General features: G+C 41.0%; 1 protein-coding gene across 2 annotated transcripts in view; it reads right to left on the reverse strand.

Moving 5' to 3' along the window:
• The window catches only part of YIPF6 (Yip1 domain family member 6), a 56,612-nt gene extending 43,650 nt beyond the window's left edge, over positions 1–12,962 (reverse strand). The window contains exon 1 of one of the 2 annotated variants that reach the window (XM_036304551.1): positions 12,615–12,962. In XM_036304551.1, coding sequence (XP_036160444.1) covers positions 12,615–12,671 — 57 coding nt within the window. In that variant the 5' untranslated portion in view covers positions 12,672–12,962. Of the gene's footprint in view, positions 1–12,580 lie in introns of both variants that reach the window. The other variant, XM_036304552.1, reaches the window with a different exon arrangement.
• Between the last annotated feature and the right edge of the window lie 2,888 nt (positions 12,963–15,850).

Below are 15,850 nucleotides of genomic sequence, written 5' to 3' on the forward strand. Positions count from 1 at the left end.
TTGCTTTTCTTCGCTGAAACATAGGACCTTTCGGATACTGACATTCACCCATGGCTGAAGTGAAGGAGGAGGTGCAGACTTGTGGAGTCTGTGGAGAGGCTGGGGTGAGAAGGCCCGAGAGAGGTGGCCTCAAGTCTGGCGCTGAGTCATACCTGACGTGGGGGACCTAGGTAACCATTTTCTCCTGAAGAGATAGCCCCTTCCTGCTGTTTCCAGACAACCAATACAGCCACACGCAGACTATGCCCTGAGTGGTACAAAGGATAAAGAAAAAAATCTGAATAGTCCCTAGGAGTCCACAGGGACTGGCCTAAAGGGAGGCCTTCAGTCCCAGCAACAGGAAACTGAGAAACCACAGACCATACGGAAGAGTTGGATCTTAAACCAGCCAAAGGAATGACACTTCACTTTTTTATTTTTATTTTATTATTACTTTGTTATCTCTTTTTTTCTTTATTTTCCTTTTTTCATTTGTTTCTTTGTTTTATATTTCTTTTCACATTATTTTTCTATCATTCTAATTTATTTTATTTTATTCTATTTTTTAATCAATTTTTTAAAATTTATTATTATTATTATTATTCTCTATTTCTTCTTATCCACTCATACTCTTTCCACTTCCTTGCTGGGAGCCGGTCCATCCTTGCTGTTTCAAGGGACCTGGCATATATGGCATACTGTTCTTAATATGTTTGCTCACCTTCTTGGCACTATGTGTTTTAACCAAGGTCTCTGAGAAAGGTTGTTTCCCCAGGTAGGGATTTTCCCCTGAAGTTAGGGAGGGAATAAAACCTCTTAACTAAGTGCCAGGCGGGTAATTAATCACTTTAACTACGAACAATCATGCTTAAGCTACATAATCTTTACTCCCTGGAATGGAGATAAGAAACGCCCTAACCTTTGGAATAGAGATTGATAGGATTGGAGTCAACTGGTATAAATACAGATGTAACAAGACAACAGAACACAGAACCCACACAGAACCTACAGACAGAAGAACTTTGCTGGAGAGAACATGGCAAAAGATCCTGGACTGAACCTGACTACAGAAATTGGCAAAAGAACCTGACTAGAACCTGGTGACTGAACCTGGCTGGAGAACCTGGACAGAACCTGGCTGGAGAACCTAGCGAGGGAACATGGCTACAGAACCTGGCTGGAGAACCTGGAGAACCTAGCAAGAGAACATGGACACAGAACCTAGCTGGAGATCCTAAGCAGAACTTCGCTGGAGATCCAGACCAGAACTTGGCTGGAGATCCTGGCTAGAGATCCTGGCTAGGCTGCTGATCAACTGAACGCTGTCTCTGTGTCATTCCTTCTTCGCCGACTCCATCCACACCTTTGGGGACCCCTGGACCTGCTGGGGTTGGACCCCAGCACTTCCTCTATACTGAACTAAGGTCCTCCCCATATTCATCCAATTCTTAACCTTACTTTCTGTATATAAGATTCTGCCCCCACCCTCTTTACTGGGAATTTAGTGTTTGTATATTACGGTTTACCTGTTTGTTCTCTGGTGTTTTCTCCAAATATATATATATATATATATATATATATATATATATATATATATATATATATATATTCTTTTTTTCCTTTTTCTTCTTTTTCTTTTCTCTCATACAATTTTTTTCTCTCTTCGATATCATTTGTGCTCTCTTTTCTCTCCCCTAATTCTCTTTTCTCTAGTGGTCACTTATATTGGGGTTATTGGTATCATGAATACTTTCATGTTTTATTCCCATTGTGTTGTGTCTTGTCGAGGTGAATTTCATCCTGTTTGGCCAATGTGCTAGAGCAGTGGTTCTCAACCTTCTGGCCCTTTAAATACAGTTCCTCATGTTGTGACCCAACCATAAAATTATTTTCGTTGCTACTTCATAACTGTAATGTTGCTACTGTTATGAATCGTAATGTAAATATCTGATATACAGGATGGTCTTAGGCGACTCCTGTGAAAGGGTCGTTCGACCGCCAAAGGGGTCGCGACCCACAGGTTGAGAACCGCTGTGCGCGAGAGCAAGCCACATAACCAACACCTGGAAAGGAGACTCCATCCACAAATGGGATAATTACACTTTAGACTTAACTACAGAGGCAGGAAGAAGGCGGCAGTGAGGAAGAGAGCGTGAATGAGTGAGGGAGCAAAAGAGGAGTGTGCGGTCATGGGTGTGGGTGTGTGTGTGTGTGTGTGTGTGACTGAGGTACAGTTAGATCCTGCAGGACCTTTGGGGGCAGGCTAACCAGGCTTGCCTAACTAGGAAGCCTCTGCTACTATTGCAAACAGTCCTGGCGCGGCTGGCACTTTGTCAGAGGCCTCGCCTTTTTGAAGCGGAGAGCTGCTGTGACTGGGAGCTCAGTCACACCTCCACCCAGGGTGCTCTCAGATAACATCCAGGACTCTATAGCCACCCCCGCAAGGGACCTGCTACCTTGGTTGCAGTCCCACAGTCCCGCAACAAACAAGAAAAAATGGTAGTAAAAAACAGAAAAAATGGTAGTAAATCATCTAACTCTACAACTTAAAGAATTAGAAAGAGAGCTACAAGAAAAGCGCAGAGCAGAAGGAAGGAGATAATAAAGATCAGAGCAGAAATAAATGACATAGAGATCAAAACTACAATACAAAAGATCAATGAAACCAAGAGCTGGTTCTTTGAAAGCATAAACAAGATCGATGGACCTCTAGCCAGGCTCAACAAGAAGCAAAGAAAGAGGACCCAAATAAACAAAATCAGAAATGAAAGAGGAGAAATAACAACAGACCCCACAGAAATACAAAAGATTCTTAAAAAATACTATGAACAACTCTACTCCAACAAACTAGACAACCTGGAGTAATGGACATATTCCTAGAAAAATATAACCTTTCAAAACTCAATCAGGAAGAATCTAAAAATCTCAATAGGCTGATGACTATGGCAGAAATTGAAGCAACCATCAAAAAGCTCCCAGCAATCAAAAGCCTGGGGCCAGATGGCTTAACAGGGGAGTTTTACCAAACATTCAAGGAAGAACTAAAACTTATCCTCCCCAGACTTTTCCAAAAAATTCAAGAGGAAGGAACATTTCCAAGCTCATTCTATGAAGCCAGCATTACCCTAATACCAAAACCAGATAAAGACAACACAATGAAAGAGAACTACAGGCCAATATCCCTCATGAACATAGAAGACAAAATCCTCAACAAAATTCAAGCAAATCAGATCCAGCATTACATCAAAAAGATCATACATTATGAACAAGTAGGATTTATCTCAGGGATGCAAGGATGGTATAATATCCACAAATCAATAAATGTGATACATCACATAAACGAACTGAGAGATAAAAATCACATAGTCATATCAGTTGATGCAGAAAAAGCATTTGACAAAATCCAACACCCTTTCTTGATAAAAACCCTCAGCAAAATGGGAATAGAGGGATCATACCTCAATATAATAAAAGCCTTATATGACAAACCAACAGCCAACATCATACTCAATGGGCAAAAACTAAAACCATTTCACCTAAGAACAGAAATGAGAGCGAGATGCCCACTTTCACCACTCCTGTTTACATAGTTCTGGAAGTGCTAGCCATAGCAATTAGACAAGAAGAAGAAATAAAAAGGTATCCAAATTGGAAAAGAAGGCACAAAACTGTCATAATTTGCGATGACATGATACTGTACATAGAAAACCCCAAAGACTCCATCGAAAAAATAATTAAACCTAATAAATGAATTTGGCCATGTAGCATGATACAAAATTAAAGCCAATAAATCTATGGCATTTCTATACACCAATAGTGAAGTTACAGAAAGAGAGACTAAAAAAACAATCCCATTTACCATCGCACCAAAAATATTAAGATACCTAGGAGTAAACTTAACTAAGGACGTAAAAGCCCTGTACTTGGACAACTACAGGACACTGAAAAAAGAGATAGAAGAAGACATAAACAGATGGAAGAACAAACCATGTTCATGAATTGGTAGAATCAACATCATTAAAATGCCCATACTACCCAAAGCAATCTATAGATTCAATGCACTCCCCATAAAAATACCAACGGCATATTTCACAGACCTAGAATGAACTCTCCAAAAGTTCATCTGGAATTAAAAAAAAAAAAAAAAAAAAAAAAAAAAAAGACCCTGAATAGCCACAGCAATCCTGAGAAAGAAAAACAAAGTAGGAGGGCTCTCAATACCAGATATCAAGCTATATTACCAAGCCACGATTCTCAAAACTGCCTGGTACTGGCACAAGAGCAGACATATAAACCAATGGAACAGAACAGAGAACCCAGAAATCGACCCAAACCATTATGTTCAATTAGCATTTGACAAAGGAGGCAAGGGTATACACCGAAGTCAAGACAGTCTCTTCAATGCCGAACCGGTTTGGCTCAGTGGATAGAGCGTCGGCCTGCGGACTCAAGGGTCCCAGGTTCGATTCCGGTCAAGGGCATGTACCTTGGTTGCGGGCACATCCCCACTGGGGATGTGCAGGAGGCAGCTGATCGATGTTTCTGTCTCATCGATGTTTCTAACTCTCTATCCCTCTCCCTTCTTCTCTGTAAAAAATCAATAAAATATATTTTAAAAAAAAAAAGACAGTCTCTTCAATAAATAGTGCTGGGAAAATTTGGTCAGATACATGCAAAAAAATGAAACTAGATCACCAACTTACACCATACACAAAATTAAACTCAAAATGGATAAAGGACTTAAATGTAAGATGGGAAACCATAAAAATTCTACAAGACTCCTTAGGCAGCAAATATCAGACATATGTCATAGCAATATCTTTACAGACACAGCTCCTAGGGCAATGGAGACTAAGGAGAAAATAAACAAATGGGACATCATCAAAATAAAAAGCTTCTGCACAGCAAAAGAAACCATCAACAAAACAACAAGAAAGCCCACTGCTTGGGAGAACATATTTGCCAATGCTATTTCAGATAAAGGTTTAATCTCCAAAATTTACAGAGAACTCATACAACTTAACAAAAGGAAGATAAATGATCCAATCAAAAATGGGCAAAGGACCTAAAGTAGACACTCTACGTAAGACACATAAAGAAGGCTGAGAGACATATGAAAACATGCTCAAAGTCACTAATCATCTGAGAGATGCAAATCAAAACAACAATGAGGTACCATCTCACACCTGTCAGAATGGCCATCATCAACAAACCAACAAAGAACAAGTACTGTCGAGGATGTGGAGAAAAAGGAACTCTCATGCACTGCTGGTGGAAATGCAGGCTGGTGCATCCACTGTGAAGAACAGTATGGAGTTTCCTCAAAACACTAAAAATGGAACTCCCATTTGACCCAGTGACCCCACTTCTAGGAATATATCCCAAGAAACCAGAAACGCCAATCAGAAAGGGTATATGCACCCCTATGTTCATAGCAGCACAATTCACCATAGCTAAGATTTGGAATCAGCCTAAGTGCCCATCAGCAGATGAGTGGATTAAAAAACAGTGGTACATCTACACAATGGAATACTACGCGGCGGTAAAAAAGAAGGAATTCTTACCATTTGCAACAGCATGGATGGTACTGGAGAGGATTATGCTAAGTGAAATAAGCCAGTCAGAGAAAGATAAATATCACATGATCTCACTCATTTATGGAATATAATGCAGGCAGTAAAAAAGAAGGAATTCTTACCATTTGCAACAGCATGGATGGTACTGGAGAGGATTATGCTAAGTGAAATAAGCCAGTCAGAGAAAGATAACTATCACATGATCTCACTCATTTATGGAATATAATGCACAACATAAACTGAAAAACAAAAACAGATCCAGAGACAGAGAAGCATCGATCAGACCGTCAAACCTCAGAGGGGAGGTAGGGGAGGGTTAGGGTAAGGGGGAGAGATCAACCAAAGGACTTGTATGCATGCATATAAGCCTAACCAATGGACACAGACACCAGGGGGGTGAAGGCATGAGTGGGGGTTGAGTCCGCATTGGGGGGATAAGGATACATATGTAACACCTTAATTAATAAAGAAAAAAAATAAATACTAAAAAAAAAAACACACCAAAAAACTGTGCTACATCTACACAATGGAATACTACACCATTATAAAAAAGAAGGAATTTTTACCATTTTCAATAATATGGATGGAACTGGAGAGCATTAGGCTAAGTGAAATAAGCCAGTCAGAGAAAGATAAATATCACATGATCTCACTCATATGTGGGATATAATGATCAACATAATTTGATGAACAAAAATAGATCCAGAGTCAAATGGCAGGGGAGGTGCGGGCGGTTAGGGAGCCATCAAAGGACTTGTGTGCATGCATATTAGCATAATCAATGGACACAGAAACTGGGTCGGTTGGGCTTGCCCAGATTGGGAATAGCTGGGGGTGGGGGTCAATCGGGGAAAAAGGACACATAAGTAAAACTTTAGACAATTAAAAAAAAAGAAATGATCATGAAAGATTGAAGAACCATTACAGATTGAAGGAAACTACAGAAAAAAAGAAAAGAAAAAAAACTAAAAGCATTGTGAATCCTGGGTAAGATCCTGGAACAAAAAAAAAGGATATTAGTAGAAAAACTTTAAAATTTGAGTAAGTTCTGGAGCTAATAGTGTTGTACCAATATTAATTACTTAGTTTTGATATTGTTCTGTGGTTATACACAAAGTTAACATTAGAGGAAGCTGGTACGGGGTAAATAAAAACTCTTACATTTTTGCAACTTTTCTGCATGTCCAAAATTAGTTCAAAATAAAAATCTTAAAACAGTACTACAGAAAAAAATATGACGGGGAGACAGATGAAATAAAAACAGTGAATGTTGCCCCACCTGTGTGACTCAGGGATTGAGTGTAGACCTATGAACTAGGAAGTCAAGATTCAATTCAGGGTCAGGGCACATGCCCAGGTTTCGGGCTTGATCCCCAGTAGGGGGTGTGCAGAGGCACCAATTGATTCTCTCATCATTGATGTTTCTATCTCTCCTTCTCCCTTCCTCTCTAAAAATCAATAAACATTTTTTAAAAAAATAGCTGAATGTTGATAGGTACATGGGTTCATTATACTTTATTTAATTATATTAAAGCTTCAGTAATAAAGTTTAATAACATATCACTTCCTTATTTCTGCCACTCCTTCAATGTACTCTCCTTCCTCTCCCCAAACTGCTCTTCACTCTCTCACTCAATCCTTTGTAAGCTGCCACTGGCTTTTCCACAACTTTAATGACACTGTTCTCTAATAGTGACCTCATAAACAAGAAATAAAGGATCCTTTCTTAGTTTCACCCTCTTTGAATATTCTGCAACCTTTAATGGTAAGCCACCCCCTTTTTGAACCCATATTCTCTCTTCACTACTATACTACCTTTTCAAGTTCCAGAATTGCTTATTTTGAGTTTTCTTGATGCCTGCTAATGCTAGGGAGGCAGGGCAGGGCAGTGCAGAAGGAATGGTCTTTGAAGAGAAACAGGGCTCTTCCCTCACCTGGAAACACTGCTATAAGAATTATATAACACCTGCATAACATCTAACACATTATCAATGTTCAACATACTGTATTTTATTGTATTTGGAGAGTTTTGCTTAAGAGTGCAGGCTCCTGGAGCCAGAAAGTCTGGGTTCAAATCCCAGCTCCACCATTTACTATCTGTGTGACACTGAGATTCCTTAACCTCTCTGTACCTCAATTTCCTCATTTATAAAACTGAAATAATGCCCTAACCCAGTGGTCGGCAAACTCATTAGTCAACAGAGCCAAATATCAACAGTATTTCTTCAAAATAGGCTCACCAAGGCTGAAAACTGACTTCTGCGCATGGGCCACAAAGTTTCAATCGCACTGTACATGCGCCCGCACGTGGTATTTTGTGGAAGAGCCACACTCAAGGGGCCAAAAAGCCGCATGTGGCTCGAGAGCCACAGTTTGCCGACCACGGCCCTAACCGGTTTGGCTCAGTGGATAGAGCGCTGGCCTGCAGACTGAAAGGTCCCAGGTTGGATTTTGGTCAAGGGCATGTGTCTTGGTTGCGGGCACATCAACAGTAGGAGGTGTGCAGGAGGCAGCTGATCGATGTTTCTCACTCTCTATCCCTCTCCCTTCCTCTCTGTAAAAAAATCAATAAAATGTATTTTAAAAAAACTAAAATAATGATGCCATCATCACAGGGTTGTTGTGAGAAAGAAATGTATTAATACATGTAAAGCACTCAACAGAATCACAACAGGGGATAGATAAAAGTTAGCTCAAGTTCGAGATTCCCAGAGAGTCATTTCCAGTTTTGTCACTGTTGTATAATAAAAAATTTGGCTAGCCTTTGTGTCCTGTTCCTGGGAGGTAGCCTCTAAACCCTTGGCATTTCCAAAATGATAGTATTTTTGTTATTCATGGTAGGCCCCTAGATGGTTTATGCTAATAAGATGACTCAGTATGGGGACTAACCAATCCAGAAAGACCAAACACAGGTTTAGAGGGTTGGGGCTTTGAATGTGTCATAAACCTGGTCCCTGGCGAAGGGAGGAGCCAATAATCCAATCAATCATGCCTACATAATGAAACCCTAATAAAAACTCTAGATACATTGGTGAGCTTCTGTGGTGGGCAATATTCTGCATGTTGTCACACTTTGATGTATCAGCAGGATAACAGGGTCCTAACTGCCCAGGGAGAAGACAAGGAAGCTTTGTGTTAAGGGCCCTCCGAGACCTCACCCTATGCATCTCTCTCTTTTGCTGGTTGAACTGTATCCTTTCACTAAAATAAATCTGTAATTTTAAATATAGTGCTTTCCTGAGTTCTGTGAGTCATTCCAGTGAATTATGGAGCTTGAGGGGATCAAGGGAACCCTGAATTTATAGCCAGTAGGTCAGAAGTGAGGATCGTCCTGGGAACCTCTAAAGCTGTGGCTGGTGTCTAAAGTGAGGACAGTCTTGTGACTACTGGTTTCAGAAGTCACTTCAGTCACTAAAGTGCAATGTGATTCTCACCCTATCCTCCACCCCAACCCTTCCTCAATAACTCTTCCCAAGAGAATCAGTGACATTGTTCATTGAGCTGAGCCAGGATTTATGGTTGTCCAGACCCAGGTAAGACAAACAGGATTCGCAGGCCCTCAGTGGATCCTACTCCCTGATCTCCCTTCAGTGGGAATGAAAGGTGGCTTGGACCCCATGTCCTTCCCCTTACCCCCTTTACCCCTGTGCAGGCAGGCTCATGCACAGAAACACACATGATCACTTTGCAGTCTGGCCTGGGCCAGTAAGGATAGCAGGTAGAGGCAGGGCCAAAAACATATAGTAAAGGCAGGGACTGAAGCTTTTAGAAAGTGGCTGGGAGCAAATGGATTATACTATGGCAGTGGTTCTCAACCTTCTGGCCCTTTAAATACAGTTCCTCATGTTGTGACCCAACCATAAAATTATTTTCGTTGCTACTTCATAACTGTAATGTTGCTACTGTTATGAATCGTAATGTAAATATCTGATATGCAGGATGGTCTTAGGCGACCCCTGAGAAAGGGTCGTTCGACCGCCAAAGGGGTCGCGACTCACAGGTTGAGAACCGCTGTACTAAGGACTAAAATCCTGGAGAGAGAAAGGAATCAACAAGGATGGGAATGGGGGCAGCATCAAGCAGGAACCAGCTCAGTCCAAGAGGCTTGATTCCAAGAACTGGGGAGGGGATGGTCAGTGGCATGGTCTCTAGTCAGCCCCTTCACCTGGGACCAGCTTCCTTACAGACCCCAAGCTACAGCAATTATTATAGCTCTTTTTCCTGCTCCCTAAATATACAGGTAAGAGATAGGCATTAACCAAGATTCTGTCTTTCCAACTCTATTCAGATGACTCATAAATTAACATCTCTAGCCTAGAGCTCTTCTTAGTCCTGAAGTTCAGGTTTTAGAGACCAACTGCCTGCTGGATATTTACTGGATAGCCTGCCAATATCTCAAACTAAACATGTATAGAAGTGAATTAATCAACTTTTAGGGTCCTCCTCCTCCTCCTATCCTCCCATACGCACACTGTCTTGCTTTTCAAAATGTTATTGGGAACAGGAGCAGCAGCAGCAGCACCATCACCTGGGAGCTTTTAGAAATGCAGAATCTCAGGCCTCATCCTGGACCTACTGAATCAGAATCCACAATTTAACATGATTCCCCAGATGACTGCTATGCACACTAAAGTTTGCACAACTGATCTATCTAAGACACTCCCTCCTAAGCACTGAAAATCCTCAAGGATTCTGCAACAGTTCTGCTGGTCTCCTAGATTCCAGAAATTCCCCATGGTAACTCTTCCTCTATTATGTTGTCAAATTCATGATTTTAAACCGTTTCCTCCTCAAAAGCTTCCAATGGCTTCTCACTGCCTATTAAACTTCCTACCTTAGTAGTCAATAAGAAATAATACTTACTGCATGCTTATTATGTGCCAAGTACTAGACCAAGTGTTTTACATGTGTTAACTCATTTAATTCACCTAAAACCCCTATTACCTAAGTATTACTGTATCTCCATTTTACAGATGGGAAACTGAGGCATGGAGGGGGTTGGAAATTTCCCCAATATCCCACAGCTAGTTAAATGACTGAGCTTAGAATCACACCTAGGCAATTTGACCCCAGAGCTCACATTCCTAACCACTGTTCCATACTGCCTCTCTAATTCAGTAGCCTTATCTTTTAGGGCTTGCCTCCTAATACTTGCCTGTGCTTCAGCCAAAGTGATCTTTCTGTTTTTCTAGAAGTACATTAGTTCTTTCCAACCTCTGTACCTTTGCAATGAGTATGTGTAGTACTACTGGAAATCACCTGGGCTTCAGAAGCACCTAGGTTCAAATTTCAGGCCTGACCACTAACTGCTGGTAAGACCCTAGGAAAATTGTCAAACCTCTCTGAATCCCATCTCATCTGCAAGTAAAACAGTTTTTAAAAACCATCTAATTGAAATGGTTGCTGTGAAGTTTAGAAAATATGCAGAGGATGTTTAGCACAATCTTGGCATGTAGCGGGTACTCAATCACTGGTAACTATTATGGAATTTCAAATCTTATCCATCCTTTGAGGCCCACTCAAATGTAACTTCATCTTGTAGCTTGCTTCATCACCCCAACTAGACATGATAGTATCTTCTTTTAAATTTTGTTAATATTTTCTGCCTTATTTTAATATCGTACATTTGTCTTATCCCTACAAATTAGAATATAAGCACCAAAAGAGAAGGCCATTTGCAACTAGCACAGTGCACCATAGGAGTTGAATAAACATTACTGAATATGTTCTAGGCCTAATATGTTCAAGTGGATTGGATACTGAGTAATGAGTAACCAGAACCACAATTAATTGTAGTTTAAATTAAAGAAAGGAACTAAAAACAGCTAGACACCTGTAACTATGTCACCCCAGGCAATACGTGTATATTATTTCATTTAGTATTCTAATTGTACAAAGAGTTACTATCCTCATTTTCCAAATGAGGAAATGAGTTCAGAGTGATTTCCTCGAGGTCACAAATGTTCCATGAGAACTTGGACCTACTCACTCTCTTTGATTGCTGTATTCCCAGTGTCTAAGAGTGTCTGGAACATAGTAGATATTTAATAAATATCTGTTGAATGAATGAAGAGATGAACAAATAAAGCTAGTAAGCAGGACTAGAATGAATTTCACCTGACTCCCAGTGCAGTCCTCTACTATGTTGCCAATTTAAAACAAAGGTATTGGGATGTACCATTTATTGAGCAACTGCTGTGTAACTAAACATTGTTTGAGAGATAACTGAAACCTATTTAGGATAAGGGACCAAAGGGCAGAATGTTGACTTAATTACACTCCTCAGTTCATGGCAGTGACTGTATTAGACACTTTACATAAATTATGTCATTTCATCTTCCTAAAAATTATTTGAGGTACATATTTTTTATCTCGATTTTACAGATGAAGAAATGCTCCCTATGAAATGACTAGCCAAAATTCACACAAGCAGCAGGGTGGGTGATTCCAGTCCAGTAAGTTTAACCCCAAACGCTGTGTTATTAAATACCTGTCCCGGCTTTGGGCTTGTAGGTGCGATAAAAATACTGTCCCCTGTTCAAACATCCCCAGGAGCGAAAGAGCGTCATAAACAGGACTGCACGGAGCTGCGACAGGGAGGGCAGGAATTAAACCAAGACTGTTTGGGTGTCATCGAACAAATCAATAACCAAGTTACCACGCTGCAATCTCTCATTAACCCTAGAATGCTGCTACTCTAACACGGACTAGTGGCAGGTCTTGATAAAATTAGGAGACGGCAGAAGCAAAGATACTTAAGAAATCAGCTAAAGCTCCGCATTTAACACAATGTAGGTGTCAAGGACAAGCCTTGAGAGTATGGGAAGGGGACGTGAATGGGAGTTTCACAAGAAGACTTGGAAAGAACAAGGCGGGCAGGGGGCGAAGCGGTTAGTTAGCCCAAGACCAGGTGCAGTGTTGGGACTGGCAACGGGTACTGGAAGGGCCTGCGGGGAGAAAGGGGTTCCGGCTCTCTCAGGCCACGAGCCCGTCACCCGACTTCATTAAGGGACACTCTGCCTCACCCTCGGTCCCTTCGGTCGCAGATCCCCAGCTCACCAGGGGCCTGGGCGATGTTGTACCCGGCTCTCCAGGAGACTCTGCCGCCTCCGCCATCTTTGCCCTCCTGCTCCCCGGTCGCTCCCACAGGCCTTTGCGGAACCTAAGACGTGGAAGCCGCAGCTCGTCAGCGCGTCGTCGCGCGACAGCCGCGTCACCGAAAGGGCCTGGCACCGGGTGTTGGGGAGAGGTTCCTGACTCCTCGTTCGCTTCTTCGGGGCCACGGGGCCCGCCAGACAGGTTAACCCTTCCACACTCAAGCCCGATTCTCAGATCGCTCCCTGGGTCTCGGGACCTGGGCTGCGTTCCCTCTCCCGGCACACAACCCGGCCACCGCTCTCAGGAATAGGCTCAGCGCCGTCCCCTCAGCGCAGCACCTCACCGAACAAGCCTGCCCCGCCCAGCCGCAAAAAAAAAAACAAACAAAAAAAAAAAACGGCGTTTCCTGCCTCCTGAACCAAGCCCTCCCTAACCTACTGCTCGAGTTGCTGTTGTCCCTGCCCTGCCAATTCCCTGCGCTTCTCATCCCGCTCCTCCCACATCCTCGAATTTTATAAACTTGTAAACTGGCTCCACACCGACCTCCAAGATTACTTTTCTCCCTCACCCACTTTGAGGAGAGGGGGGGAACTTCTCTACAGACATTGGCCAAAAACTTAACCCCACTACAACTTCTAAAGTTGCTAAGCGATTTGGGGCAAGTACTTAATATGTTCAAGGCCTAAAAGAGGGTGATTATTGTAAGAATAACTTTTTAAAACCCTGCATGTCCCAACCTCATCACGGGTTTTTCTAATGTTTCTGAATCCAATTCACCTCAACGCCAGGCTAAAATGTGGCAGTACATTCAGTGTACTGCCTTTTGGGGATGTGAATACCAGTTTTCAGCTCTTAAAAACACAGGGTAGGAGGTGGGTGTGAAATAAAGTACTTTATATTTTTGGATAGGCAATGCAGGGAAACCCCCAAGTAGTAAATTTATGGAGAAAGAATCTGGAAAGTGGTTTAGGATGAAGTTCTTAAACTAATGGAAATGTTTTGTTTTGTTCAAATATTATAATTCTCCTTCCAACCAAGAAATTTTCAGTACTTGTGCCAATATTGATGGCAGTGATATTAAAGTTTAGACCAGTAGATATGATACCTTTTTAAATTACAATAGAATATTATGTACAATGTCCCAGAGTCAGCCTCCTACACCCATTCTTCCCCTACCACAACACCCTGGCCCTGAATGCCACCCCCACACCCTTCCTGATTTTCACCACTTAGCGGACTACCAAGTCCCTTCCTACTTCCTTGGAGCCATTGATAACCTCTTCCATTTCCTTGCCAACCTCCAAAATTAGTTATCTCTCCCTAGCTGAAAGCCCCAACTTGTGCCACCTAACCTCATCCCTTGGCCTCTTTGCCACTCTTTTCTAGATGGCCTTGATGCTGGGTGAAGAAAAGAACAGGCCATAAAACAATAGTTGAGGTAGTCTGTATACAGGTTACATAGGCATTGTTTCAGACTAAAAATGCCACTTTTCCTCCTTTAACTAATAGGGTACAGTTTGGGTGTGAGATAATATGCTATGAAGAAAGAACTCTGGATGGAAGGTTGTGAAGGAAGGAGGTGGCATAGGGCTGAGCTGCCAAAATAGGAATTATTTTATGTTTGCAGTTGCATATATATGTCACAGAATTGCCAGACTAACTCAGTGTTCTTCAATACACTTACAGTTACTACCCTCTGTTAGGCTATGAACGTTTATAGTATAGCAAGACTCTCATGATTTACCCAGAATTACTTAGAAACATTGTAAGTGATGGAATTGGGATTAACATTTAGGCCAATATGTATAGAGAACTTTACTAGTTCTAAATTATATGATAATATAATGTATAGCTCCATGTAAACAACTGGAAAATATTGACAAAACAAGCAGTTTCCTAGAAAAATAATCAAAGTTCATTCAAAAAGGAAGTAGGGAATTAAATGAAGACAATTTTTGAAGAAAAAATTTGAAATATATAAAAGCAATGTACAGAACAGTTTGTATGGTATGCTATCCATAGGGAAGAGAATATATAGGGGTGGACCCCTGAACCAAGATGTCACTGGTTTGTTTCCCAGTCAGGGCACATGCCTAGGTTTCTGGCTTGATCCCCAGTAGGAGGTACACAAGAGGCAGCTGATTGATGTTATCTCATTGATGTTTCTATCTATCCCTCTCCCTTTCCTCTCTAAAATCAATAAGAACATATTTTTTTTAATTGCCAAAGATCTATCCTCCCCTCCCATTCCCAAAGGGCTGGATAGTTTCACAGACCATTTATTCAAGTCTTTAAAGAACAGATAATCCCTACCCTGTATAAATTTTTACAGAGAGAGGAAAAGGGAAAATTTATAAGTCTAGGGTCCCGGTGTAAAGATGGTATCAAACCTGACAAACACAGTATTAAAAATTAGAACTATATATCAGTCTCACTTATTAATGTAATTACAAACATCTTAAACTGTTAACAAATCAAATCTGACAAAATGATAATACCCCATAATCAAGTAGAGTTTTTCCCAGAAATGTAAAGTTTGTTCAGAAGCTGATGTATAGTGATGATAACTGATCATTTCAACAGGTCAAAGAAAAAAAAACACATCATTTCCATACTGAAAATTCAACTCCATTCCTGAAAATAAATACATTAATGAAATAGGAAGAAAAGGATATGTTGGGGCCCAAGACTGGCTGGTCCAAAATATCCCACAGTGGCATATTGATTACTTTGAATTAAAGTTAGTTGACCAACAGCCAGTGACCCTCCCTTGTATCCTTGAATGAAGGAAATAAACCTCCCCTGTGAAAGGTGTCCTTCCTGCACCTAGAAGACACCCCTATTGCTAGGGTTCACTCAGAGCCAAAAAGTCTGTATAATTAACTCTTATTTCCTCTTTTCTAATTTACTTTGTTTAAATTTCTCATTAATAAATACCTAAACCCTGCTTAGATTCCTTTCCAGTGAGCACTAATTTTCTTTGTCCTATCAATTTCTCACAAATTTATTGTCTTTTTATCTAAAAAGTATAAAAAGGTGCCTGGTCTATCATTTCTTTGGGCCTCATTTTATGATCTGAGCATTGTGTTATGATTCTTTAGGTATTAAGTTTTTTTTTCTCCTGTTAATCTTGTCTTGTGTCAATTTTATTTTATTACTAATCCAGCCATAAGAACTAAAGAAGGGCCCTAAATGGT

This window comes from Myotis myotis, unplaced genomic scaffold (genome assembly GCF_014108235.1).
Source record: "Myotis myotis isolate mMyoMyo1 unplaced genomic scaffold, mMyoMyo1.p scaffold_m19_p_4, whole genome shotgun sequence".
Classification (NCBI taxonomy): Eukaryota; Metazoa; Chordata; class Mammalia; order Chiroptera; family Vespertilionidae; genus Myotis; species Myotis myotis.